Source organism: Odontesthes bonariensis, chromosome 9 (assembly GCF_027942865.1).
Source record: "Odontesthes bonariensis isolate fOdoBon6 chromosome 9, fOdoBon6.hap1, whole genome shotgun sequence".
In the NCBI taxonomy this organism is placed as follows: domain Eukaryota; kingdom Metazoa; phylum Chordata; class Actinopteri; order Atheriniformes; family Atherinopsidae; genus Odontesthes; species Odontesthes bonariensis.
Genome location: NC_134514.1, coordinates 11,169,044 through 11,196,627, shown reverse-complemented (window position 1 = coordinate 11,196,627; position 27,584 = coordinate 11,169,044). Strand labels below are relative to the sequence as shown.

Genomic DNA, 27,584 nt, shown 5'->3' with positions numbered 1-27,584 from the left:
CTAACCAAGTGGAAGTGGATGTCCGATGGTCTGATTTTGTGCAGAGCGCTATAGAGCCACCTGCCAGTTTTATGCCCGTTCACCACAGACAGGCGGGGTTCACAGATGCACTACCGCACTTTTTATTTTTCATAGCTAGATTAATACTTTGTCTGTCCAGTTGCCAATGAATTTTCTCACCGCAAAAGCATGATACAACTTAACTATAGAGGTAACTTGGTCCACATCCAGAAAGTTACTGTATTTAATAATTGCAGTGGACCAATTGGGATTTCACACTGGAGCAGTCTGGTTTATTTAAAATAAACTCAGCTCTGTTTGCCTTGCTTGTATGGTTTATTTAAGCTGCTCTGAGATCTGTTAATCGGCATCTCAGATTAATACTCATTTTCTTAGGACTTTTTAAACTTTATATATATATATATATATATATATATATATATATATATATATATATATATATATATACTTAGCAACTGCTTTTAACATTTGTGTTTGACTGGATGTTTAATAACATTTTCTGTGATGTGACAATGAAAGATATTTATTTCTGCTTTACTAAGACTTTAAACCTTCACCCTGTTTACCAAATATTAAATGAAAAACTATGGGATCCGATTTTAGCTACAAGTAACTTAAAACATATACAAGTCAGCCTTGTCAAAAGTGTATCTTCACTTTTCAAAGTCAATACATAGTCCTATATAAGTTAGTTGTTATGAAGTCCCTTGTATTTTCAGACTTTTTTTTATCATAAACATTTTGGTAACATTTTCCCCAAGAAATAGCATTTAAGTTCATTATCAAATTAAACAGGTTTCTAGTCAAAGCTGATTTTTTTATTCTTTTTTGCATGAGACAGATGAGACTTGCCCCACTCTCACACAATTGCATACACCAAACCCTTAACACTAAAAACTCAAAGCAAAATGGTTAAGGTTGCATTCTGATTGTCCTTCTTTAACATCACGAATTGTGCTTCCTGGGTTCAATCCAATCCACTCACTTTTGGGACAGTCAATCACATCCATTAGCTACTATTTTGATACTGCATTCAAGATGGTAACATGTTTTGACAGCCAAAGGAGAAGCTCAAGTTCCTAAGCTACTACTGCTTGAGGTTCCACTAAATGTGCCCTTTACTTTGCCTACAGAACAACGGAGGACGGAAAAACTTGTACCCATCAATAAAAAAATAATAATAATAAAGGGGAGGGGAAAAAAAACAGTCCTCATTCACTTTGGATTTGTAGGATTGGTGGTTAGGTAGTGATCAAAGTAACATCAAGTTTTTTTCTAAGCCGATTAGCGACAAGAACCAAGCAAAGACTAAGAGCATTCGAGTATCAGTCACACCAAAGAGAAGACATGCAAAATGTAATAGATTGTCGAACAAGAAAGAAAAACCAAGAAGGAGGAATTTTCCTATCAGACTGGCACAATTTCCTGCAGGAATAAATAATACTTAACATTCCAATATACAGACCTGGCCACTCCCCACATATTTAACATCGACTGAAAAAGCAGATAAAGCCAAACAGCTGGTTGCTCCCACAGTTTCTCACAGTAGGTGTTGTAACCTACAGAAAGATGCAATGGCAACGAATTATGCCATCCTTTGACCATAAATGAACCCCAAAAACTAAAATAAACAAACAAAAACAACAATAGACCAGACGGAGAAATACAGTCAAACAGCTTTGATAGCCTTTAGTCCTTGTAGCTCTTATTTCTTCTGTTTCTTGAAGATCTTGAAGGTGTGTTTCTTGCGGCTGGCAGTGGAATCTGTGTCTTCTCCTGTTGAGCCGCTGTCTTCCTCCAAAGGGCTCTTCTTGGAAGTCAGCTGTGGGATGCGGCTGCTGCCCTTTGCCCCAATGACCCCCGTTTGCCCTCCTGTAGGTGATGGTGTTTCCGGTTCAGTGGAGTTAGGACTGAAAGAACGGGAGGACTCTGACAAGGTGTTGATCTCTCCCAAGCTGGGAGACTTATCCATACCGTAAATCTCCTTCATGAGTATCGGGCTGTCGGAGACAAACTCTGCAGCAACTCCCTCGTGAATGCGGTTCCCTCCATTGGGGGTATGAGCGTGCAGTGAGACTGCATCTTCTGCCCGGCTGGACAGCCCGTAAATGAAAGAGGTGGGTTTGATAAGGTGGCCTTTGGAGCTGTAGGCAGACAGACGATCACCAACTTGGGAGAGAGACAGTGAGGATTCGGAGTCGGAGCGATTTAGGTCCCTGTGGTGGAAAGGAATACACAAATTACATAAAATAAGAGGAAAAAGCAGACCAAAATAAGATTCAAAGAAGAACTCTTGCATGCTTGGGCTTGTCTGCACAATGCCTGCAAAGCCCACAAATACACCAAGCATAGCCTGGATAGTGGAACTTTATACTTGTTAGTTGTTAAAGGCAAAGGACACAAGGAACACTGCAAGTGGTTGAAAATGGTAAATGCTGCATGAGGTGCAATGAAATGGAAGATAAAAGAAGGTGATGACAAAATAATGTAAAGGAGGTAGCTAGGCTACAAGCATGAAATAAAAAAAAAAAAAATCCTAATTTGAATTGCAGCCGGTGGTGAAGAAAAACAAGAAAAACACACCCACGCACATGCAGAGAGTGTGGAGAAAGACGAATACCCGAAACTGTCGCTGCACAAGGAGTGCACTTTTGAGACATCCGAGAACGAGAAATCAGGAATGGAGTCCATGGGCTGGAAAGAAGCATGATATATATGGGAGGAATGATGGGCTACACCACCAGCCACGGTGCTGGGTAAGCATGAGGAGGAGGAGGAGCAAAGGAATGGCACCGACTGAGGGTTTGGGTTGGAAGTACAGATGACTGAAGGGTGGGAAACAGCAGAGGAAAGAGGGGGCAGAGGAAGACAATCCAGCTGCCCAAAAGAATGGCTGCGTGACTGCCTGAATGTAGCCTTAGACCTAGATGGGTAGGGAGTACCCTCTCCCTGCTGCCCCGTGAGCAGGGAACTCTCTACCAACCTCTGGGAGCCCATGGCCAACTGGGGGTCAATGTGGCGTTGGCGCAGAGACATCATACTGGGAGCTGTTGGCACAAAACGACAGCATTATTAACAGCAAATCATGAATTAAAGTCTTACAGATAAGGCGAAACCAGGAGGGGAAATTAGGGGAAAGATATTCATGTGCAGGCATACATTTATCTTGCTTTAAATATTTAGTCTTAATTCCCACCCCCAATGTAGCCTTTGTACTATACATCATTAATGCATTGGAACATAATCCCAACACTTGCTTTATCTCTCCTTCTAACGAGGAAAAGTATCACATCTAACTAAACAGACCATTTTCTTTCACTTAAAGGAAGACAATCTGCCCTTTTATGAAAGGCAGAGCGTGTTTTAAATAAAAAGTAAAGGGAGAAAATCAGAATAGGAAGAATGCAAGGGTGCTCTGGGTGGTGACAACATATAGAGTACGTGTGACCAGGAGGAATTATGGCAAGATCAGGGGAGTTTGTAGATGAACGCAACATGGAAAAGTTTCCTTTCCTTTTCAGCTGTGTTCATCTGCAGCCAACTGCCAGTTAAAAAGTATAAAGGTTCTGTGAAGTTTTTAGTCAAAGAAAGAGACAGACTAAGGACTGAACTGGGGCATGATTAAATGGCCAACCAGGATATTTCCACATGGGCTGGCAGTCTGAAGAAATGGACCACAGGTCACTGGCTCGCCGCTCCAGCAGTAGGTTGCCATCTGTAGTTCGGCCAATGAGACAGCGTTGGAAGCCAAATGGCAGAAAGGTGGTGGAGGGAGGGAGGGGGTGAGATGGGAGGGGGTAATTAATGTTGATTTTAAAAGGCTCACTCACTATTCCAGCTGGAAAGAAATTCTGGAGTACAACTTCCACCTCCAGTTAGTCAAAGCCAAAGCTTACGTGTCAGATTCTGTCATTGTAATAAGTCAAATATATTGTGGAAGCAGAACATGGCTACGGCTAACGGTTAAGTGGTTTTCTTGACATGAAGATGTATGAGAGGAGTTCACCCAGTACTTCTGCAATGAAATTGAGTTTTTATGGATTATTTTGTATTTCACAATTAGTTCAAATAGGAATTTGAGAAATAATGGCATAAGACACATTTTTTTTCTTGCAGCAATTTGACAAAAGTCAATTTAACATGTTTGTAGCACATATCAGGACACAACCACTACAAATTGCCTACACAAAAAAAAGCTGTTCTCATCAAGAAGTATATTTTTCTTGACGGATCAATTTCCAGAGGCAAAGTCACAGAGGTCTTCAGTCTTAATAATTACTGAGAATTATGTAAACACTTTTATCCAAAAAAGAAAACGATCAACAAAAAAAATCATTCAACTGGAATTGTGTGTAAAATATACAAGACAATTACTTGAATTTACATAATACAAAATAAACACGCATTCAGCGATAAACATTTTGAACGCAGACTTCCTCCATCACCATGGAGGCCAAGAAGACAAATTCTAGTAAATGTTGCATGAACAGTCTAAATTCTCATGTGGGCGGATTTTTAGATTTCCCCAGCAGGGTCTTTGGGTGATTAGGCATTCGTTTGCTAGTCCCCACTGAATGGCCCACAGATTCTGATGAACCCTTACATTGCAGACTTCCAGGCAAAATGCCCTCGTCCAAGTCGTCCATGTCATCAGACATGACAAAGTGCTGGGGTGTGGCTCTGCCGCCCACAAAGCTGGGATCGAGATTGAGGGATGAGGCCAGTGAAGGAAGGCCTGGGTTGTTGACGATGGTAAAACCTGTGAGGATCTCTATCTGCTGCCAGCGATGCAGCCTCTCCCGCAGAGCAGCTGTCACCTCACCAAGTGCTTGTCTATGAAACAAACAAGAATGTAGGGAAAAAGAAAGGAAGATGAGGGCAAACATTGCCCTTTTTATGATCACTGTACAGACAATTAAAGACAAGTTCGCTTTCTCCATTTCATCAACAAAAATACATTTACATATCTTTACATATTCTGTTTCACCGTTACAGTCCGACTTACTTTGCTGCTAATATTTTATGGTCCACATCATCGAGAGAAGAGCTGTGAGCCACGTGGAAAGTCCCAAAGAGAGTGTTCCTCTTTTTCTTTATCTTCTCTGCCTGTAAAAGACCAACGTTTTTATTTCTGCTGTATAAGTGTACTGTGCGCGGGAAACAGAAACTGTCCAAGAATTCACTAACACAAAGAAAATAAGTCTGATCACATCTGCTTTCATTTACAGTGCGAACCATAATTTTGCAAATTATTATTAAGCATTAGGCGCCAGTTTGTCAACCCATCAGAATGTTTCCTGGTTTTTATTGCTAGGAAGACAATGAAATGTGATCAGCTCTGTGCTTGGCGGATCCTTCGTAGAATCACAGCAGACAACAATATAGAAATGCAATGAGGGATCCATTTGAAATGACAGTTAAATTGACCAATCTTTTCCAAAAAAAAAAAAAAAAAAAAAAAAGGGGGGGGGTTGTGTAACTCACAAAATTGCATGACAAGTTCCACCTGCTGAGGGACCATAAACCACAAGCTACCTGAAGCCTTTTCAGTGTAAGTTTGAACTGAAGAAAGGCTCAGAAGAACAGAAGACTAGCCAGCTCACATCTTTCTCACAATAGCAGCAGTGAGGAAGACATTGTCGCCAATTCACTTTTAATCTTAATTTGTTTCATATTGAATGATTAGTATCCCTTGTGTTGTTTTTGTTGTTGTAGTGTTTATGATTATTTTTATTATGCTTTTGCTTCTGTACAGCACTTTGGTCGACTGAGGTTGTTTTGAATGTGCTCTATAAATAAACTATGATGATGATGATGAATCCATTAGCTGTGACGGTCTAAGGATTTGCTTTTAATGCAAAGTTGGGAGTTAATCATTAAAAGTAGACTTACACCAGGCTGAACTTGGCAAAAAATATCAATGCATTTCAACTCTACCAGCTCTGCAGAGACTTGGACTCAACTTTATTGAGTACTCCTGCATGAGAGGATCAACTTAATTGTAAAAGCTTTACTGCTGGGATTGTTTGCCATTTGGAAACATGGGTTTTCCCAATTTAAAAAACAAACAAACAATGTATCCAAGTCAGCCCTTCGCCATCTGATTACAATCTGACGTCAGTAACAGTGTCTGTACTTGTCTGTTTACACTGGTCACTGGTGCTTAGTATCTATATGGCTCTCAGATGTGGCTGGGTTGGTTTTGGTGTGTTCAGCTTCAATGCCTTTTGTGCCCCGCTTCGTCGTTGTCATTTGGCATCTAACCATACGTACAGTTTCTGTGATTGTGTGATTATCGATGAGGAGGATCTGCATTTTACCTGAAACATGAACAGTTTTGCTTTTGGAAATGACAGCATTTCTAAATTACACTGCCAGACTATCACTTTTTGTTTTAGAGCTGGTGTGGTAAAGGGCAACTTTTGTTACTGGACAACCATGAAAAGGAGAGTAAGATTTACTGGGAGTCGCTGCTGTTACGGCTGTAAAACACCTGCCGTAAAATACAATACATTGATTTTAAGCAGACTGTCTTCATATTAATGCAGTAACATTAAACCTCCAACAGGAAGGCATTTCCTCTTAAGTTTTTACATGCTTACCCCTTCTTTGGCCACGAGGAGCTGCCGTTCAGCGTTTTGCTTCTTGATGTTGTAGTACTGCACCTCGACCTCATGGGTGAGCTGCAGCCACTTTTGAAGAGACTCTGGTGGTGACCAGCCACTTCGTGACTCCAGCTCCTTCTCTGCTTTCTTCAAAGCCATGCGTACCTGCAACCATGTTCAAACGTTGGGTTACAGATAAACACAAACAGATTTATTTCTAACATTTTCTATATCTTAAAAGAATTGCAAACTTTACATAAAACCTGATAATATGTTTGAACTTATTTGCAGGAAATCTTACATCCTACTAAAATAAATAAAAAACTGTAAAAAATAATGTTCTTGTTTTCTGTAGGCCGTTATGCAGTATTAATAAGATATATACAAAATATATAATTTATACATCATTTTTTCCAAACAAATGAAGTTCCTTCATAAATTATACAAGTATCTAAATATTTCAAGACAGCAAATGACTGTTATGTCTTAACACTATCTACTAAAAACTCGATGACACTTCAAGATACAGCTACAGTTAAGATGTTGCACAAAGACTTCATAAATATATGAGTGTAAATCAAATAAATAGTTACTGGTCTGAAGTGCCTTGTAACTAAATGCAATCTCAAAGCCCTTTCCCAAAGTCATTTTGATAACCTCTAATGGACAAAGATCCTAACTGGGTGTATTTATACCACAGCTAGTAAACATATGGTACAGATGCCACCTTCAAAGTTTATAAAACTCCAGTGACAACTGAACATACCTGTTCTAGCTCCTCTTCTGCATACTTTTGGCGGCTCAGTTCATTTTCTGTGCCTTCACGCAGGTCCCTCAAACGCTGGGCCTCTTGCTTAGCTGCGTTTATCTCATCCCTCAGCTTCTGCTCCAGGTTTACCTTCTCCACTTCGACCGTGCGATGCTCTTCCTGGGCAATCTGTAGCCTGGGGATGGGGAAACATCGGGGAAACTGTTATCTTTAATTTAATCTGGTCTTGGATGCAAGTAATCAGTGAGGGCTTTCTAAGGCTAAGAAAAGGAACCTAGCTGGTGCCAGTGTAGTCGTCTACGGACAGACGTGTGGCATGTGGCACTAATGCGTGGAATGTAGGCATCGCGTCAGACATACATCACCGGAAACAATAGCTAACATCAAGAAAGCAAAGTACTGTGGTCAGCTGCTAGGCAGTTCACAATAAACTAACATCAGTGGGAGCTCAGCTAAGAATGGGAACAGCTGTCAGTATGTAACTTTAGAAGAGCACAGTGTGATACCCAATGCCCCAGTAGTATCCCGAGCGTATGTGTTGGTTTCTGTGTGGGATATTTTTACACATACATTTTTAAAAAAGGAGCTTGCCCCCATGGCTTTTGTTTGAACACACACAGTTTATCATAACATAAACTATGAAATTATTTTATCCACATCTAACAAAAATTATTTTTTTTATATATTTATATTATAATATATATAAAAAAAGTTATACAATTGTATGTATAAATGTAAATTTCATAATCTACATGAACTACATAAACATGAACTTGACATTGGGCCTTCAGATAATAATAATAATAATAATAATAATAATACCCCCCGCAAGGGAAGTATGGACCCAACCCAAAGAGTCACTGGTCTGGCTCATTAATCAAAGAGGTTGAATGTTAAAATGAAGTTAAAATGTTCTTTATTTTCATTATCGCGAAGGTAAAACCATCTTTCAGTCACTAGAGAGCAGCACGTTTCCCCAGTTACACTGAAAACAACAGCACAGGCAGCAAGAAAGGGCAGACAAATGAAAGCTGATCCAGAACACTAGCTATGGAAAATGTGGCTAGTTGGCAGTCCTGCTAATACTTTCGACCCTGACCTCCGCCACACTAGCAAAGATTTAAAAGCATTGGCGGAGCTACCATGTCCAGCAAAAAGATACCAAATGCTGTTCAAACTAACCCGCTTTACTAACAGAAAAAAGATTAATTTAGCATTAAGCAGGAAATGTTAACGTTATTATATTCGTATTATCTTAAACAAGCTCATATGCCAGCTAACTTATGAAAGTCTGTCACACACAATGTCCTTGTCACGAGTCGTTTTTCAGGATGTCTCTGCACACCGCACCCACATCCAAATTTGGGGGAATTGGCACTACGACCAACATGTTGAGCGGTCATGCTTATCGCCATCAGTGAGACACAGGCTGTGTCAAACCGGGTTGTGAAAGGCACCAAGGAAATCCTGTTCATGTCAAAGCCTCCTCTCACTGCCTCCCAACAGGGGAAGCCATGTTTGTTCCAAGCTACTTGATACCACCACAGGATCTGCTTGAAGGTATGGAAAGACAGCAGCTGGCATTGGGGATCAGGAAGAAAGGCAAGGCTACACACAGAGGACATAACTCTTTTCTCTGCGCTCCAAAAGATGCAAACGTTTGCCTGCAAGTCGCTAACTTACAGTTTACAGCAATATAAAATATTGTTTTCCACAGCCATAGTACTTCACTGGACACTTTAAACACTTTAATGATTTGGACCAAAAATAAATTGTTGGTTAATCATTTGCTTATACATTTTTAAAAGAAGTGCAAATCCTCACTGTAATGAACAAGCATTTCAAATGATCCAAGCTTTAGGACATGTAAGCTACTTCATAAGAAACATACAAGACTTTTGTCTGTCCTGTCTCTGAGCTCTTACTCCACAGATCAGATTTAAATGCACTCACACCACGTTGCTGCAGATAAATTGTGCTGCAATGCTGAAACATTGGCCACAATTTGAGGGATATGAGCAGAATGTAGCGTCTGCTCTGATCGGGGTACTTCAGGTGAGGCTCCAAAATACCGTCTAAAACAGCTTCTAACAAGCAGCTATGGCATAATTGGGTATGTGCACAGCATACTAAATGCCTTTGCTTGCTGATATATCACAAAATGTACTCCAGTTTGATCTGCAGTAGAGAATGTGAGTGATTTGCCTAGCAAGAGAGATATGTCAAAGTCCACTTAAAAACTGGTAGAGACGTGGGATAAAATGATCAAAATATACACCAACTGAGCCAATGCTCAGACTGGCCTGGCAGTCTAACAGAGGGACACTCTGACCCTACTGATTTGTCAACACTGTAGCAGTCAATGGCTCCGTTGCTCAGTATATATCAAGCTCACTCCTCTCAATAAGCTCAGTTCAGCTGGTTAAATCTAGTCTTATCAAGATATTTGCTGTTCATTAAAGCAGATCGCAACAAGTTTCAAAAGTTTGTATCCTAAACAGCCAGTTGATACAAACACCAAGTTTTGTGGGTCACAGGGGTAGAAAGAGTAACGGCTCATTTGTCTCTGTTCAAAGTCTCCAAGAATCAAGCCAGAAATGTTATGCAGTCATGTTGAAGAGCCTGTCACTGCTACTTCCTCTGGTCAGGGATTGGGCCCCTCACTGGCTTTTAATCTAACAAATCATGACATCCCCAGAGGTTCAACTCTTTACATTTTGGCCATTCTTTGAGCTTTTCTACTTGTTGAGCCTAAAGTTAAGGGTGTTTAAACATCTTTTCAACTAAATCAACATACTGCCACTGAGCAATAACTGTCACATTGGACTTTTCTTCTGCTTTCAAATTCCTTGACCTTTTCCTAAATGGAGCCCATGCAGTGAGGTTGTGACTTCATGTTAAAACCAGCAGATGTCCATTAAAATTCCTGTCTTCACTGTGTCAGGCTTCATTTCATCATGTAAAAGCGGCAACTTCAGATTTCAAAATGAATTCTATGTTAATCAGTTTGTCGTGAAGGCAGGTTACAGTGCACGTTCTGTAGTAACCGCTAGCTTTAATAAAAAAGTACTTGACATAACAGATGGACAAACGTTAATAAAACAATTGTCCCTTTATTATAAATGATGACTTTTATGGCACCGTCCCAGCACTTTGTCCTTTTGAAAGCTTTAAAAAGAAAGAAAAAAAGACTGCATGAAATAATTGTTCAATTTTCGTTTGAAGAGGAAACGGTGCACGCTTTGAAGCACATTCTTAAAATTCCTTGAAGTAATAGCAGAACCGAAATAGTCTGATACAGTTGAGTGCATATACTATGTATATGCACTCAATATGGGGTGCTTTATTTTTTAATACTTAAAAAGAAGACATTGATAGCTCAAAAAGACAGTGTCTGTGAACAGAGAATGTCAATCTGTCACACCTGTAAAGTTTTGTCAACATCTTGCACAGTTGTGATGCTATTGTGTTGCCTAAATTTGTCCTCAGAAAGACAAACATATTCCAAACAATTAAAAGCCACATTTATGCGAGTTTCCTGGAGTCAATGTTGCCAGCACCATATTTTGCCATCACACACACAGTTCCATTTTCATATAAAGTAGCTTAGTGCAGGTCGTAGCAATTGTTGGTCACTGTGAAAAATGTTTTAGAAAGAAATGGTCGAATAAATTAAAATCCAAATGTCCCACGATCAGTGACTTTGATCGCCACTGCCCAAAGAAAAGTTCTCTGCATGAAGAGTTGCCACAGCAGATGAACGAGTTGGACACAATATCCACAACTCAAATCCTGATTAGATGGATCTTTAGTGCACTCATGCTGCACAAAAAAATGCTGAACTATGAATGACCATAGTGGTAATTGCTTAAAAACAAACAATGGTGGGGCGTAGTGGGTTAAGCAGCCGCCCCATGTACAGAGGCTACAGTCCTCGCTGCAGCTGGCCCCGGTTCGAGTCCTGCACCGAGCGGCCCTTTGCTGCATGTCTTCCCCCTCTCTCTGCCCCCTGCTTCCTGTCTCTCTCCAACTGTCTCCTATCATTAAAGGCATAAAAAGCCCCAAAAAATACTTAAGAAAAAAAAAAATGGTTACAAGTAACGAATTTTGTGGTTAAATATAATGGAAATGTGACTCGGGTCAATTTATCTAGTCATCTGTCTAGTCTTTAAAATTTTCATTACAGGCAATCTTGTAGCACCAAGTGTGTGAACCAATTCATAATCTATGGCAAGACTTTCAAATGAAGGGATTTGGAAAATTTTGTTCTGTGGAGATGTACTATTACACCAAAGAGTGTATCCAAACAAAACAAAAATGACCTTATGCTGTCTAATTCATTTTAATAAGGACGTCCTTCAGCCAGCCACAAAAATTAGCAGACAACCTTATCTAAGGTCACTCGATTAGCTTAAAGGCGGGGTAGGGGATCTTTTTCTGGAACATTTTTTTACATATTGCTTGAAATACTCTTCACACCCCCATTGCAACCAATTAATTAAAAGTTTTGACACAAATATGAAAAGTTTTAGTGGCCTCTAGAACATACAATCTAGGAAAAACAGTATCCAATCATTGTGAACGGACCGTTCACAATGATTGGATTCTGATGCCGTCTATCAAACTGCAATCTGCTCCTCCCTCCCCCTTCTTCCCCCTGTGCGCGTACCCTGCTCCGTGAATGAATTACGCGTCCAGAAGCTTGGCAGGAAGCTAAACTAGAGCCAGCTTGGCTAGCACCTAGCATTATTAAACGTATAGTTAGCATAAACTAAATACTAAATACGGCAACGATCAATGCTTGCTGTCAGAACAGCGCTCGTGCACCTTCGTGCTCGTGCGCGTTCATGTACTCTAGAGGCGTGCCTTCGGGGGGAAAGTGAAGAAAAGGGTTGGGACTTTTTACCGGTGTATTTTCAAAATGCAGCTTCGCTGGACTCAAAATCCAGGATCTCCTACCCTACCTTTAACTAATGGGGTCAATTCAGTGAACATTTGAGGTTAAACATTCAAAGGTGCCGGTTCAAGAATGGCTCAAGTTGATTATTGTTTAGAAGTGATAAAGATAGTTTTAAATCTATTTGAAGAAGTGAGTGCTGAACTTTAGACAAAATAAATGTGTGTGTATAAATGAATATGAAATAACTATAAAATGCAATACTGAGATTTAAGGAAATATAAAAGCAAACAGAGGACATTACAGTTGTTGTAGAGCGCAACGGTTAGTTGTGTGGGTGGTGGAAAAACCCTCACTTCTGTTGTAGGTCATGCAGACTCTGCTCAGCTCTCTGCAGGCCCTCCAGGTCCTTCATAGTTTTCTTCATGTGGTCCTTTGAGTAGCGGTTCTGTATGTAGGCAAACCAGCAGCCACCCATCCCTATGACTATTGACACGACTAGCATGAAGTCCTTCAAGTGGTTATGTCTATTCACTAGTAGAAAGGGGAAACAAAAAAAAAAGACAAGTTACATTTCAGTCTAATAATATCAAGAACAATCAATACAAAAACCAGATGAGATTAATTAACAATATGTGTAGCAACAGCAAATATATGAGGACCACGAGACAAAGCTGTCTAACAACGTGTAAGCTTCCCACGGATGTGGTGTGAGGCCTGAGCATAGCCTAGTCATACTGCAAATGTTGTGAGGTGACACAAATAGAAGAGTCAGTAGCACAAGTTCAGGTTGCGGTGAGAGGGTCCGAATGCAAAAGACCACGATAAAGGCAGCTTAACACAGCCTATTTCAGTCGGCAACAAATGGTTGTACTCTGCAAAGAAAGCCAAACAGGGGAAACTAACTTTCCAACGAAGCCTCAGCTGCTTTTTGTTTGAATAAATGTTATTATGGTGATATGTGGTCTGAAAAAGAGATTCACAGCTATTAGAGATCCCGCCAGCTGGAAAGCAACCACTCCATTTCCAAGAAGCTTTAAATGAGAATCAGATCACCTTTCAACTAGATACAAAGACCACAAAGGCCTAAATTAAATCCACAATCAAGTTCAGGTTTAATACAGTGAATTTTTGATTTGGAAAGTCAGAAGAAGAGCATGCATGCAGCACCCGACACAAACCCTCTCATTTGGCCTTGTGAGTTACTTGTTGAGGCAAGTTTTTTTCTTGCAAAACCTACAAGGAAGTGTGCAGGAAAGAGATGTCAAAACCAGAACTTCTACTTCCTGGAGCGAGACAAAAGACTAAGGTATACTTTTAGATTAGATCATGAGGATATGCAACTTGGAATTATATTTCTTTACAAACATGTACCTCTTTCTGCTCTTAATAAAGATCATCCCATGCCACCCTGTAAGCTACACGTTTTACTCTCGAGCTTGTGATCAATTAATGCTCATGAAGGCTGTACAGTATATATTCCTGCAGGTTCGTCTTTATAATCCAGAACATGCACAGGCTTGTCAGAGTTCAGGAACTAGGGCCAGCTGCGGCTGTTATTTTACCACAGCAACCAACTGAAACGTTAAATCTGCAAGGTAGCTGTACACTACTGCTCTGCTGTCCTTGCAGTTCTGCAGTGTAAGAAAAACACAACTGCACTTGGACTACAGAACATTTGATAGGCTGGTATATGTAGATTATTATCTCTTAACCACAATATGTATAAATCCGCATAATGGGGTCACAGTATTCCACTGACGTGCATGTCTCCTTTATCTGTCTTGGGTTTGCAGCAGTGTGACTTAGCATGCAATGTTAAATTAAATACTGAGCATTGTCGCTAAGATGCCCAATGCTACCCATCTCGTATTGATCCGTCTGTAATAACAATAAAGTATTATTTGTATAGCACTTTTCTTAAACCTGTTGCAAAGGGCTTTACAACAAGAGATATGTTCTCAAAAACACAATAATAAAATGTGAGATACTGTAAATGTACCAGACATTGCTAAAGGCTTGGTGTGCCTGATTTTCAGTGGGTAAAAAAGCTCCAGAAGAAGGGGCATCTGATGGAAAGGGCCCAGTCTCCCTTTGTCACAAGCTGTGATCTTGGAATAGTTAGCAGAGCAGTATCTACGGATATCAATGGTCAGGAGGGAGCATACCAGCTTCATAAGACTGAGATGTATTTCGGGGGAAGACCTTTTCAGGCTTTGAAGGTGAGGTATAAGATTTCAAAATAAGATGAACTCCAACAGGGAGCCAGTACAGGGAGGCAAGGCAGAAGGGCAATGTGTTCATTACTTTTTGTCCCGGGAATAAGTCTAGCTGAAAGATGCACCGATTGTGAAATTGTGGGCCGATATCACTACCGATGTTAAGACAATAATTTGTTCGCCTACCAATGGCAGATTGTTTTTACGTTTTTTTCATGACAACACATTTCCACTTTAACAGTTAGAGCATTAGCATATCCCCTTTGCCTTGAATTATTTCCCCAAATACACTTTGTTAAACACGGCCTATTTCACAATGAGCACCAAATGGAGAACACTTGCCCTCATACAAGTTGATGAGCTTGTATTTCAACTAAGTCTAACATCTGTGTTAAAGAGGCAAGTCGGTGCACGACAATCTGTCGATGACATCAGTGCAATGAAAATCAAGGTCTTGTGTAACCTTCTTCTTTTAACAAACCGTTTTAGCTTTGTAGCCATCACATTACGATTGGGCAACTTTTACCATCAGGATTTAATGTGATTTGGTCATTTAATCTGGACAGCGGGCTTTTCTTTGTTCTGATATTTCTGCCTTACATGTCTTAGACTGTTGCTTGGAACAGAGACATTGTGGGAACAATTTTATCTCCCATTTTTCTGGTTACCAGGGAAACAGTTTCTGTCCATATGATTGGTTGCTTGAAAAAAAAAAAAGAAAAAGAAAAAGAAAGCACCCGTGAAAACATCAGTGCCTTTGTGAAAAGTTCAGAGATTTTCAACCTTGTGTGCTCTGAGCGGCCGCACAAGAAAAGCTGGAGAGCTCTGAAAAAAAGACACAAGGTGCAGCGTTTCTTACATTAAAAAACAGATTCTGGCACTGTGTGGACACCAGCCCTAAGGTTAGAATGAAATATTACTCCCAGAATCCTTGCAGTCTTGGTGATACTATTTGAAAGACTGCCAAGATGTATGATTTCATGACACTTGGCAGAGTTTTATTCCAGATCTGGATCAATTTCTCTGTAATTGCGAGGTAGGGCACTGGCCTTGGCAGAGAACTTCCCTCTCTAAGAAACATTCAAGCTGTTCTTACGACATTACTCGACTCAAGGTGATTTTCTCCAACATGCAATAAACAACACGTTAAATCCCTGTAAGAAATGCCATCAATAGAGCACAAGTGACATTTAATGAGCAACAAATCTGGAAAGAGCATGATCCAAATATGCAGGGGTTAATAATTACACAACTGTCTGCTATTTTTGGCTCAACGTATTGTAAAGTGTGTCCTAAAAGGCTGCTGCTCTATACAGTCATTCTGACTATTAGTGGTAACCCCTTGCTTTGAGAGGCTGTCAAAGCCAGACAGTCCTTGCTAATGTCTTTCTTTTGGGTTTGGCTAACAAAACAACCACAATAACATGCGTCAGACACAGACCACTACACACTGTGCGATCTTTTTAGCAATGCAAATGCATGCGTTCTTTAAGGACTAGATGAGCTCTTTCAGTAATCCTTTTCCGAATATAAACACTTTCCCTTCATTCTTAGCTGTTCTCCAGCATGGAAGACAGCAATTAAATTTTTTGGAAACTAAAATATCCGTCACAGCTTGCATCAGAGGTCTAGTGATGGAAAATGTCATTTATTAATTACAGGATATTTTGAAAATGGACAGCGATCATTTTAGCAGGGTTATTCTGGATGCATTGACGGAGATAATATACAAATAATGACCTCAAAATCTCAAGCTCCATGTACAAAAGCTGACACACCCTAACCATTGTGGCGGTAGCCTCAAAGATGAAAGCCCCTGAATGCAGAAATTGGAGCAGTGATACTGGAGAAGCAGAGGAAGAGGATGAGTGGTGTGTTTATTTGTCTCAGTACGCAGAGGGATGAGTCTTGAATACAGATCAGTGCAGTCCAACCCTAACTCACTTCTTTAGGCCCTGAATCTGATACAGTGGCTATCAGCTTGGCTTTTGTACAGATTAAAGATGAGCTAGCTCAAGTAAATGAATACGACAGAGTACAAGTAATGAGCAACTAGATGAAAACAAAAGTTGATGAAAAATGCTCAGAACTGCAGGCAGATGTTTCACAGTAATAATTTTCTTTTGTTCGGAGGTTTTACGTCTCTACGAGTTGGCCGACGTGAATCGTTTTCAGCTTCAGAAACAGTCGGAACAGAAGCAGAGGCTCAGTTTTGGCTGCTACTTTTCTGGTCAGTGACTAATGTGAAGACAGACACAGTGATACGTTCTCTCACGCTCAAACATGACACATCGAGGAATATTCCTCAACACAACATGCGATCCACATGCTCGTGCACCTCCGTGACACCACAGCTGCAGCCTTCAGTCATTTTCAGTATTATTTCATGTTGAAATATAATTACCAAATCAGCAACTAAATCTAATTCAATGACTAAAAGTGGTCTTAAAACAGATGCTTCTTCAACTGGAAATATTTCTACAGGACTGTATTATGAGTTAATGTCCTCAGTGCATAAACAAATGTTTTGTTTGTTTGATTTATCTTTATCTTCAATTACTGCCACTAATGTCTTGTTCAAATCACATTAAAACTGAATAAGTAGATTAACACATTGATGTATGATGACAAATCATCATGATTATGATGTAAACTCTTTTCACCTCTGCTGTGTTTTTAGATATGTGCATTGAAACATATGTAATATTTCTCCCTCCGATACGTGAAATTGAAGGATTTCTCCTTTAACCCGTTTCCAGAATGAATCTCAGCATCAGGGTTTTTTTTTTTTCCATTCACAGTGTACTCGCTTTACTCAAAGTGAGCATAACCCAGAGTTGATTAAATCAACTAATCAACTGTTCTAGAACAAACAACACATCTTGCAGTTGGTCAGTAATGAAAAAACAAAAAAAGCACGTGCATCTGGATCAGTATCTTAATAAAATAGTGGCAACAGAAAAATATGTAAACTATTTTCTGGGCACGAGGAAGCATTTCAGTCCGTCAACAATGCTAAGGAAGATTACATTAACCCAGTACGACCTGGAGTAACATGTCATTCCCTATTTAGAAAGCTCCTCAAAACATAGAGAGTTCATCTATACCCTACTCTTGCTGTGGTTTTGAAGTATCTGGAACTAATCACTGACCAATGACAGCACAAAGCAGAGCTGCGACACAAACTGAAAATAAATAAATAACTTTACATACTCAGGGGTGCTCCAAAAAGCACAGTGTCCAAAGCCTTGAGCTCCAACTTCTTGACATGGCTGCGATCCAAAATCTTCAGAATAGAGAGTGTCAGAGTGGTGTTCCTTACAGCAAGCCTGAGAGAGAGCAGACACATGTTCATCTTACAGGATGTAGGAAGAAATAGCAAAGGGTACAATCCATTCTGAGCTCTGTGTTAAGTGATCCCTTCACAGTTCTTTCTCATCCAACCAATCATTCTTAAAGCATTAATGGTTATTAAATGCACCAATTATGAATTAATAAAAAATAAATAGGGGATTGGCATTAGTCAAGACTGGTCCACGGTTATCAGAATAAAGTTTTGGATGATTTGGGCAAAGTGGGAAAAGAGCGAAATTCAAAATACTTTTAACTGCCAGCACTGTAAAGTTGAGCTATAAAGAAGGCAATTATTGGTATTGGCATTATTCTCCTACATCCCCACTGCAAAATATAATTCCCCTTATGAAAGCTGAAAGTTATTTCTCACTGGAAGCTATGTTTGCCCTGATGCAAAGCAGGTTAAAGTCACTGAAATATGACTTGAGGTCTCCTACCTTGGCATTGCACTTCCATTGAAACTCATCTTGCGAAATGCAGCCACGTATTGTGGAAGTTCAACATAGGTGATGAGCCACTCCACCACCTCATCCACTGTCCAATTATACACTGAGGGACAAAAAGAACGAAAAAAAATGTACAGTTACAATTTCCAACCACTCTCATAGTTGTGTTTTTTGTTGAAGAGACCAATGACCACAATTTAAATGTTCAACAGTGTTTGGTCAGCAAATATGAAGTGCATATGATTTGAATATCCTCAGGCGCACTCAGGAAGAGCTATACATTTAATTTTTCTTTTTTGGGACAAAGCGGCAAGTCACCTGACCTCAATTTAACTGATCATGTGTTTCACTTGCTTACCAGTCTGAAGGCAAAAGTCCCTGAAACAAGCAAAGAATTCAAGATAGCTTTAACACAGGTCAGCAGAGCATCTCCAGACGAGACACTTTGGACTGTCCACCTCAAAAACCCTGTCTATTACCAAAATAGATATTGCATTCAGTTCAGTTCAGTTCAATTTAATTTAATCCAATTTCTTTAGCACTAAGTCACAGGAGATGTTTTTCATGAGACTTCAAGATTAATGACATACAATCTAATTTAATCGATTTGTTTTCATACAATGCCAATTCATAAAAGAGTAGCCTTGCTAAGAAAGTCAACAAACCACATTGAATCTTCAATTTGATTCAACTAGCAATCATTAATATTTCTTAAACTAAAACCGAGAGCGAACAGGAGTCTCACTGACTTTTAAAACTATTGTTCAAATAAACAGTTATATCACAACTGAACTGTACATACAGCTCGACTACACACTAGCCCTATACCCTAAATTATCAAAGAGGTAGCCTACAGAATAACATGCAATGGTCTATTCAATGTAATTAATAAGGAAGACATATCTGTTCCCCAGCTCATGGCAAAGAGTCAAAAAAGTGGGTTGTCTAGTGTTCATATGTTGCTCTTGGCTCAAAATCTCCAGAGCTTTGTTAAGAACCTGCAATGCAGTTAGTCAGCACTACAAGCAAAAAGGGAGCAAAAAAATCAAAGAGGAAAGGGTGTGAAAAGACAAGAGTGCCAAGCATGGACAGAGCTCAGGAAAAGAGCTCTCTGATTAGAAAACAGACCATCCACACAGAATGTGTGATATTCTGTGCTGACAGATTCAATGATGTCACTTTGCAACTATCTGTAGCTGATAAGAAGAGTTTGCTCAACATGGAATCTCAGGAACTGCCTTGCTCCTTTGTCAAGAGAGATATTTACACAGGGGTAAGCCGCATTTATAGTCAAATAATTCTGTTAAATTCTCACATGTCACTACATAGAAAAAACTGGTCTTACTTAAAAGGTAAAAGTTTTGGAGAAAACCCGAAAGACGGGTCCGTTTGTGCTTCAAAGTAGTACCTTCAGAACCCTTCCACGTGTTCCACAAGTCCTCCACGCTGATGAACTGGTCATCGCCGTGGAAAGTGTTGTGCTTGGCCTTGGGGTCATGATAGTTAAGGTCCTCTCTGAGGAACTGCAGGATGACAAAGACATTTTCACATTAGCAGAAGTGACATGAACAAGGCTCAAATCCTGCACATTGTTTGGGAAAAGCATGTTTTATCCAGCGTTTTATATAACACAGACAACAAAACGTCAGTAGTATAGCAATCAATCACTTAATAAAAATGTTTTTGGTTCTTTTTAATTTCATACTGACTTCAATTGACAAAATAGTTGTATCTAAGCCAATGTTAGACAGAATTGCTTTACAAAATACAACCAAAGCTGAAAAGGCATCTGAGCTGGGTTTGATTCATTGAATTGTGGTGCTAACATCTCTAAATAGAGTTAAGAATTGGATTTGTTGTACCACTGTGGTCTTTATGACCCTCATAAAGGATTGTGTGTGCATTACCTTCACTTACTGTGAAAGTCACAGCTATGACAAATATCTAAACTATTAATAAAGTAAATATTTTCTAAGATTTTTCACTCACTATTCAGTTGTCTGGAGCAGCACAGAACTTCATCCTTACATGTGTTAATAGTTATTCAACAGTATGTTACATGTAATGATTACCAATAACTAAAGGCCAGATTGTGACACAATGAAACCCAACAGAACTGAAGAAATTAGTAAGTTTTGCAATCCTCAAGACTGCAGTAGACTCTCTTTTGATACATCTGTACAACATTCTAGTGATCAAGTGTCACCTTGTACAACTTAAGCACTTAAAGCCCTCTCATCGTTCTTTCTTTAACAGCCACAACTAATCAAAAGAGCTCGAGTTTTTAGTGAAGCCATCAAGAAAATGACCAGAAAATACTTGAAGAAGCTCACGTACTTTGCCATAAAAAGAAAATACACAGGTTAAGAATAAAAAGACAAGTGACTAATTAAAAAAAAAACATACACAATGTATTATATTGTTTAAATAAAACGTTATCAAATTTCAATATAAATGAAGAACACCACCAAAAGTGGCATGTTGAAACAGCTTTTGTTTTACTTAAAATGTGGTTACACCTGCTAAAACCACTGGAAAAAGTACACTCCCTTTGATAGCAGTTTGCCCTAAGTGCTCTGGAACCACAGTGCATCCGGTGCACTGTGCCACTGGCTCCCTGGAGACGAGCCTGTAACTACGACAACACGACGGGATGGCGTTACATGGTGTTTTGAAGGCTGTGATGGACAGCAGTTTTTGCTTATCATGAGTTTCATCACAATTCTGTATATTAGTATCTAAAGGTTTTTGCACCACTGGACTCCTACATATGCATTCATATTTAAAATGGGAGAATCATGCACAGCAAACCCTCATTACAATATGGCTCTCTGTGCAACTGTGTGACAGACAGTTCATTTAGACAGTCCAATGACATTTTACTTCTCAGTCAACTGAAAAGAAGTTCCTGTTCCGTTTTTTTCCCCAGCACTGCACTAATGTAGAAGCATCATGATCATCAAATGTGTGCCGTCAACTGTAATTTCCACCCCCATTCAGTAACGTGTTTCCTTAAGATCTAAATGAAGATATCCCCTCACTTACTGTTCCTACTGAAACATGAACCAGTTGAGCAATCTTTCTGACTGAAGCTCATATAATCCATGTCTCAACCATGAATTTGCCTTTCAAAGTCACTTAGATTTTTTCCTCTTGCCACCTTAACATAAAACTAGATTCTAGATTCTACTTTTGTTCCCAGTAGAATGGTAGTTGTCACCTGTTGGACAACGATGGCCTACTTTACTGTAGGCTAAACCACTCACGAGGTCTTTAAAATGTGCCTCACGACACATGTAGCACCCCCACTAAAGCAGTCATGCAACATGGGTAAAAGACAGTAATAACTCATGATGCTTTTCTTTCTGCATAGCTTGTTGTAGGTGGATTTCACTACAGTGTGGAGAGGTTGTCTGTACTGCAGGCAAAATATTTGACTCATGAAAATAAATTCACTGGAAAATTAACACAACCTGCATGATGCAAGACATGAGGCTTATTCTTGAAGCCAGATGCATTCTTTGATCTTGGTCGTAACAAAATAATCTCTCCTCTTTATCTAATTACAGTGTGGTAACTAGAAACAGGAACATTTTCATTCACTGTATCAGAAAGTATCATTCTTAGCCATTTCCCAGCTCAAAATCACTCCTTTTTAATGAGTGCTCATTACACTACACTTGGGGTTTCTCCTTAAAAAGGTATTTGCAAGTCAGCAGTTTCTTCACAAAGGTAAGAGGCTGCAGTAATGACACTGCCTTCTTTGATCTAGCCTAAAAAAAAAAACACCAGAAAGTGAATCAAACCTAAATGAGGCTAAGATGGACTACAGGGACCATATTCAAGGCAACTCTTATGTCTGAAATCCAACAAACCCAATAACAGAGCATCACACCAATGTGAACAGAAATAGGTGGAAGTGCTGTGCTTTCATAAAGCTTCTGTATATATATCTGAGAAAAGCGGTAAACATCAGACTCGATGTAAACAACACTCAACATGAAAGCCATTCACAACAAGACTAAACATTAATCTAATCTATGATTTGGGAGAAACCTCTGCAAAAAGTGCTCTGGAGTACAAACACTAAAATCCCAGATACTTAAAGCGCTGTCACAGAGACAAATCCTTAGAATAAGAAATTTACAGTCATGACGTCTTTAAAGCTCTTCAGACTGAATGAGGACACCCTTTGTAGCTGTAAAAAACAGAATATGTGCCTTCAATGGATCATCAGCTCCTGTTGATGACTTCTTAGGTTGGTACTTACTCCGTCTGTCTCTGCAACGTCTATGTTGCCGTTTGCGTCATCGTCCATCTGCTTATGGATACTACGGATAGCTTCAAAATTGAGAATGCCGCTCTCATCCTTGCATAGTGGTTCATCGATGCGACAAAAATCTGGTGGAAAAACAGAGTCATGTCAAGAAATTGTTAAAAAAGTAAGAAATTTGTCAACCTACAACCACTACTGCTACCACAAAACCAAATTTCTTCTAGTCTTGTTCAAAAAGATTAGAGAATGTTTTACAATGTGCAAATTCACCAAATCTTAAAAACTTTCACACAAAAAACAGTTAAAGAACTAACATGAAGAAATACTGCGATGCCACAAATGCTACTGGCTTCTAATCTTCTTGTGGCTCGTCAGAAAATGCCCTCTGTGCAGCTGCCCTCACTAAACCGCTCTGTCCTGCTGAAATAACTGAACTGCAACATTCCTTGGCTGCAGAGAAAGTGCTGTTTATATAAGGCTTTAAACTCAAAGTCCCAATTTTACCAAGTATTGTCTGACTGTATCTGTCAGAAATATGTAGACTGAAGACTGCCAGGCTTATTGTGTGGACTAAAAACACATCTTAAAGCTGCAGTCGGCAGGTTTTCAAAATTGCGAGTCTAAAGTCGGAAAATTCGAACTGATACAACTTTCAGGTCCATCCCCCAACCTCTAACAAGCTCCGAATCGCCCCCCAAACCCCTCCCCCTCTGTGGACGAGGTTGTGCACGTGAGTTCACACCAGTGTGAGCGCACACAAGCTGGGGCAGACTCACGCTCAGCAGCGTGTGCACAAGCTGTGATTGACAGGTAGGATTCCTCCACCCTAACTTGATTGGTTAAAAACAGCCGGGAGCGCTCGGTTTTTGCAAGCATGATTACAGGCTTCAGAGGGAGCTACAGATTTCGTTATTTTTCCTAAACAGCCTATTTAATATTCTACTTCCAGAATCCCATGACAGTTCAAGCTAATATGACTAAAAAAAAGTTGCCGACTGCAGCTTTAAAGACAAATCGATCTTTAGAAATGATGAGGTTTCATATTGTATATTTATCTTCAGTTTGGATACCACAAGTTTATTCAATGCAAAAAGGGCTTTTTGATTTTGTTTTTTGAAGGCACAATTGATGTGTAAGAATATTTGTAAATAGAGTTTCACAATTAACTATAGACAATTCACAAATGCAAGTCTTTAAATGATGTCCCCATCTGCCCACTGTGTTGTCTGTTCTGTACTTCCTGAGGGATTGCGACTCCTGTGCTATAGATCAGAGATAAATCTACCACTCCCATAAAGAGGAAACCATCTTTGGCATGTACTACAGAGGCCCAAGAGTTATGTCAAAAGGCATGACAGGCGACATGGGATATGACAATATGTTAAGTTTCAACTCAGTGTGATATGTTCGCAAAATAAAGTGACCTAGAAGGCTTCTTTTATACTATTCAATCCATATCAAGTCCACTGAACTCTGAGCCTTGTTTAAACTTTTTGTTCTACAGCTGCTGTCTTTTCTTAGACACCTGCTGGTTGAATAAAGCCACAGAAGAAGTATATGTCAAATACAGTACGCCTTGTTGTGCATGTTACTGCATTACACCCTCAAAAAAGGAAGATGAAGGTCAGGGTTGATGAGGAGTGCGGCCTTTCCCACCAACATAAAACAATAGCTTACATTTCCTCACTGAGTCTGAGTCTGGGTTTTTCAAACAACCAGAAGGAAGGCACATTTGCACTAAACGTTATTCAACACAACACCAGTTTGATTAGATAAAGTGTTTCATTCTAGTTCAATGTGGTTTGGTTTAAAACTTGGGGCAGAACTTCCCCGGCAGTGATTGCTTACAACGTTGCCTGCATCATTATGCAACAATATGTGGCAGCAGTGTACAAACATAACCTCACTTCCCCTTTATAAAACGATTATTGGTCACGGCCACCGACATAATTGTGTAAAATAAGTTGAAGGAATTTGGTTTGCTTTGAGCTGGAAATTACAGCATGTTTCCTCCCACTGATGAACTCATGCTAAACAAATTATATATTTTCTTTCAAATAAATTCCCAGAACAAGCTGTTTTTATAAGTAGACTTTAGAGTTAGAGACAAAACTGTGTAAAACACACCACCGATTATAATCGGAAAAACTTTCTGTTTCCATTAATGCATGCTTCTATAAACCTTTTTGTAGTTGGCCAATTGTGCCTTATGTGAAACTACCAACCAAAACCAGGAAGGCTGGATGCACACAGTGAACTTCCGTGAAGTGCAAAGTTCATTTTTGAGCCACAGCATGACTTTTCAGCCTTATTAAACCTGCACAGCCACATACCACAAAAGCAACGACTTATTCACTCACTGTGTTAAACAAAGAATGACAGTCAGTAAAATGTCTAACACCTGTAACACTCTCAAACACCAAAGCTGGACTTTTTTCTCATTTGGCTTGCAAACCTCGGGAGACACGAGATATTTACATACCAGTCAGCCTGATTTTTTCTTTTTTTTTTTTTTGGAGCTCAGGTTACATAAGCTATTATGTGTGCCTGCATGTAGATGACGATACACTTCAGAACGTTGCCACCTCACAACTGCAACAGTTACCATCTCATATTGCCATTCGGGATACTCGTCAAGTTTTGAACTCACCATCATGTGAAAAAAAAAAAAAAAAACTTTTTCACACTGTGGCCTATTGAAACTACTGGAAGCAATAACTACATTTTAAGTATATTTGAACTATTGTGTGTGAGTGATTTAGGTGACATCTGACAACATACAAAAAGCTCATCTGTTTGCCAATGCAAAGTTATATAAATCCAAATTTACATCTTTTTTTAATCAGCTATTTTTAGGGTAAACGGATTGAAATTGTCACATTAGCGCACTTTAAAAACCCAGAGTTACCTGTGTAAGTCCGCTATTGACAGCCATACAAAGTCACTTCCCAGGTGGAGGCAAGTAATCATGACATAAATCCAGAAAATTAACTGCAATTATCAAGCAAGGTTCAGCAGTTAAAAAAGCTTTAAGACAATTTTTAAACAATTTGCAAACATTGAGGCAAAGTGTTCGAAAAAAAAAAAAGACTAATTTAGGATTTATTTGAGATATTTAAACAACTTAAGTATCACTATCGGATCCAGTGTATTCTTAAAACCTCTGTCATTTGGTCTATTAAACATTAGCTCACTTACCTTCAGTCTGACTAGGTGGCTTGCTCTAAGTTGGCAGACAGGATTTAATGACAACTGCCAGCTGTACTATTCTCAGCATGGCTACATTTAGTGCATGCACAATCACAAAGATGGGGCATGAACTGTTATACTGTGTCAAACTATAGTGTGCATCAGTGTCGTTCAAGAGAAGGATAAAGTAACCTTTGACAAGACTACAACAGGTTAAGACCATGACTGATTACTCACCTGAGACAGCGTTTTCAACAATATGACTATCTGATGTGGGTACTTTTTCCGTCGTACTTTCTCCAATGAGGCACAAACAAAAAATCCACAAGGTCACAGATTTGTGGAGCTCCATGACTGTTGTAAGCTGTAAAGGAGAGAGTCACTTAGAAATCCAGTCCAAATTCATAACTAACCAACTGCTTGATGTTTAAGAGCATATATGACACAGCTTTCCCAAGGGAAAAGAACCTACATTAACAGCTGTGACTCTCAGTACTGTAAATATATCAGTTGTACTGCCACTGCCTGACTGTTTTGTCAAATTGTTTCTCATTTAGTCATTATGAGCATTATCTATAATTACTCAGCAGTATTTACATATGATTACAAACTGTGATATATATGATAACACGTTATATGCCTGTCTGTAAAGGACAAAGACCTCAAGTGACAATATTTGATAAGCCGTTTTACACACATTTCTAACATATCAAGGTTTATGACCAGATGTTAATACTATACTGCAGACAAGTTTAGATACAGCGATGACAGTGCATGAAAAAGGAACATAGCGTTTGTTGGAGCCAACAAATGTAGTCAGGTGACAGTATTTGGTGAAATATGTTATGTAAAGATCACTTCTGAAGTATGCCTCTTCCTGAATGAACAACCGCACAGTGTCGTTAGCTGGCTAATGTCTGGTTTTAGTTCAGGAAGTCTTTCAATTCCAACTTCCTCTCTGAAGTTGTATGTTAATGCCCTTAACCGCATGCTTACAAACACTTACAAGTGGAAAAATAATAAGATCCTGGCAAATGACAGCAGTCTGATCCGTCTGCGTGACTTGGTTGCGTGTTTGTCAAGCATTGGCAAGCTAGCAAGCTAAACAGCTAGGCTGACTATAGAAAATACAGAATAACTGTATGGGATAACAAAAGGGATAACCATAGCCACTTAAAACCCTCAGAGTATCGCTTTGGTGTTTCTTCAGTTAATTCACGTATGTATGGACATGCTGTATTCTCTTTAGACACTCATTAGCCACTGCTGACGTTTAGCTAACCACAAACGTTAACGAGGAGCGATTGTAGTTTCAGCTCGGCTAACTCTGAATGTTACAACTGAGTCAACACGATGTCTTTTTTTAACAAAAAGAAAAAGTTACCTGTCATGTATCAGATCCAGCAAATCTGCAGTTTCAGCTCTGGGTCAACATCGCGGCAAATGCCTGGTCCCGCGGAGTGGAAACACTGTGAACTCCACCTCCTGTTTGAAGTATCGGTCTTCCACCGACCAAGACTGAACCAAAAAAGCCGCAGCGAGCTTGTCTTGTTCTAAAAGAATGGTCCAAGTCAAAACCGGTAAATGTTGTCCCCTAGCGGTTGGAGTGCATACTTGATGACACGTTATACAACTGAAGTGAGCCATCTAGCGTCCATTTGAAGCCATTGCAAGGTCCAGTATTCCTTCTATCTATCTATCTATCTATCTATCTATCTATCTATCTATCTATCTATCTATCTATCTATCTATCGATCTATCTATCGATCTATCTATCTATGAAATCTACGAAAAGTACAGTTGAATAG

General features: G+C 39.5%; 1 protein-coding gene across 3 annotated transcripts; it reads right to left on the bottom strand.

Annotated features, from left to right (window-relative positions):
• Nucleotides 1-441: 441 nt before the first annotated feature.
• On the bottom strand, nt 442-27,311 carry stim1a (stromal interaction molecule 1a). 3 transcript variants are annotated; one of them, XM_075473112.1, is made up of 14 exons: nt 27,161-27,311; nt 26,014-26,140; nt 22,582-22,712; nt 19,720-19,834; nt 18,303-18,414; nt 17,725-17,840; nt 12,649-12,826; nt 7,393-7,570; nt 6,624-6,791; nt 5,027-5,127; nt 4,625-4,854; nt 3,656-3,736; nt 2,642-3,068; nt 442-2,237 (listed from the first exon to the last, which is right to left on the bottom strand). In XM_075473112.1, exons 2-14 carry the CDS (start codon nt 26,126-26,128, stop codon nt 1,727-1,729), a joined length of 2,463 nt encoding a protein of 820 aa, XP_075329227.1. In that variant the 5' UTR covers nt 26,129-26,140; nt 27,161-27,311; the 3' UTR covers nt 442-1,726. The 3 variants fall into 3 exon arrangements, with proteins under 3 accessions (XP_075329227.1, XP_075329228.1, XP_075329229.1); XM_075473113.1 differs by having other exon boundaries at nt 445-2,237; nt 3,005-3,068; XM_075473114.1 differs by lacking the exon at nt 3,656-3,736 and having other exon boundaries at nt 446-2,237; nt 3,005-3,068; nt 27,161-27,310.
• Between the last annotated feature and the right edge of the window lie 273 nt (nt 27,312-27,584).

What these genes read in the sequence shown, in the direction of transcription:
- stim1a (XM_075473112.1), bottom strand. Translation starts at nt 26,128, where the DNA reads ATGGAGCTCCACAAATCTGTGACCTTGTGGATTTTTTGTTTGTGCCTC. An exon ending in TGTTGAAAACGCTGTCTCAG is followed by an intron (nt 22,713 to 26,013) that starts GTGAGTAATCAG and finishes TTTTTCCACCAG; the next exon opens with ATTTTTGTCGCATCGATGAA. An exon ending in CTGCATGACCTACAACAGAA is followed by an intron (nt 7,571 to 12,648) that starts GTGAGGGTTTTT and finishes CCCCATCCCCAG; the next exon opens with GCTACAGATTGCCCAGGAAG.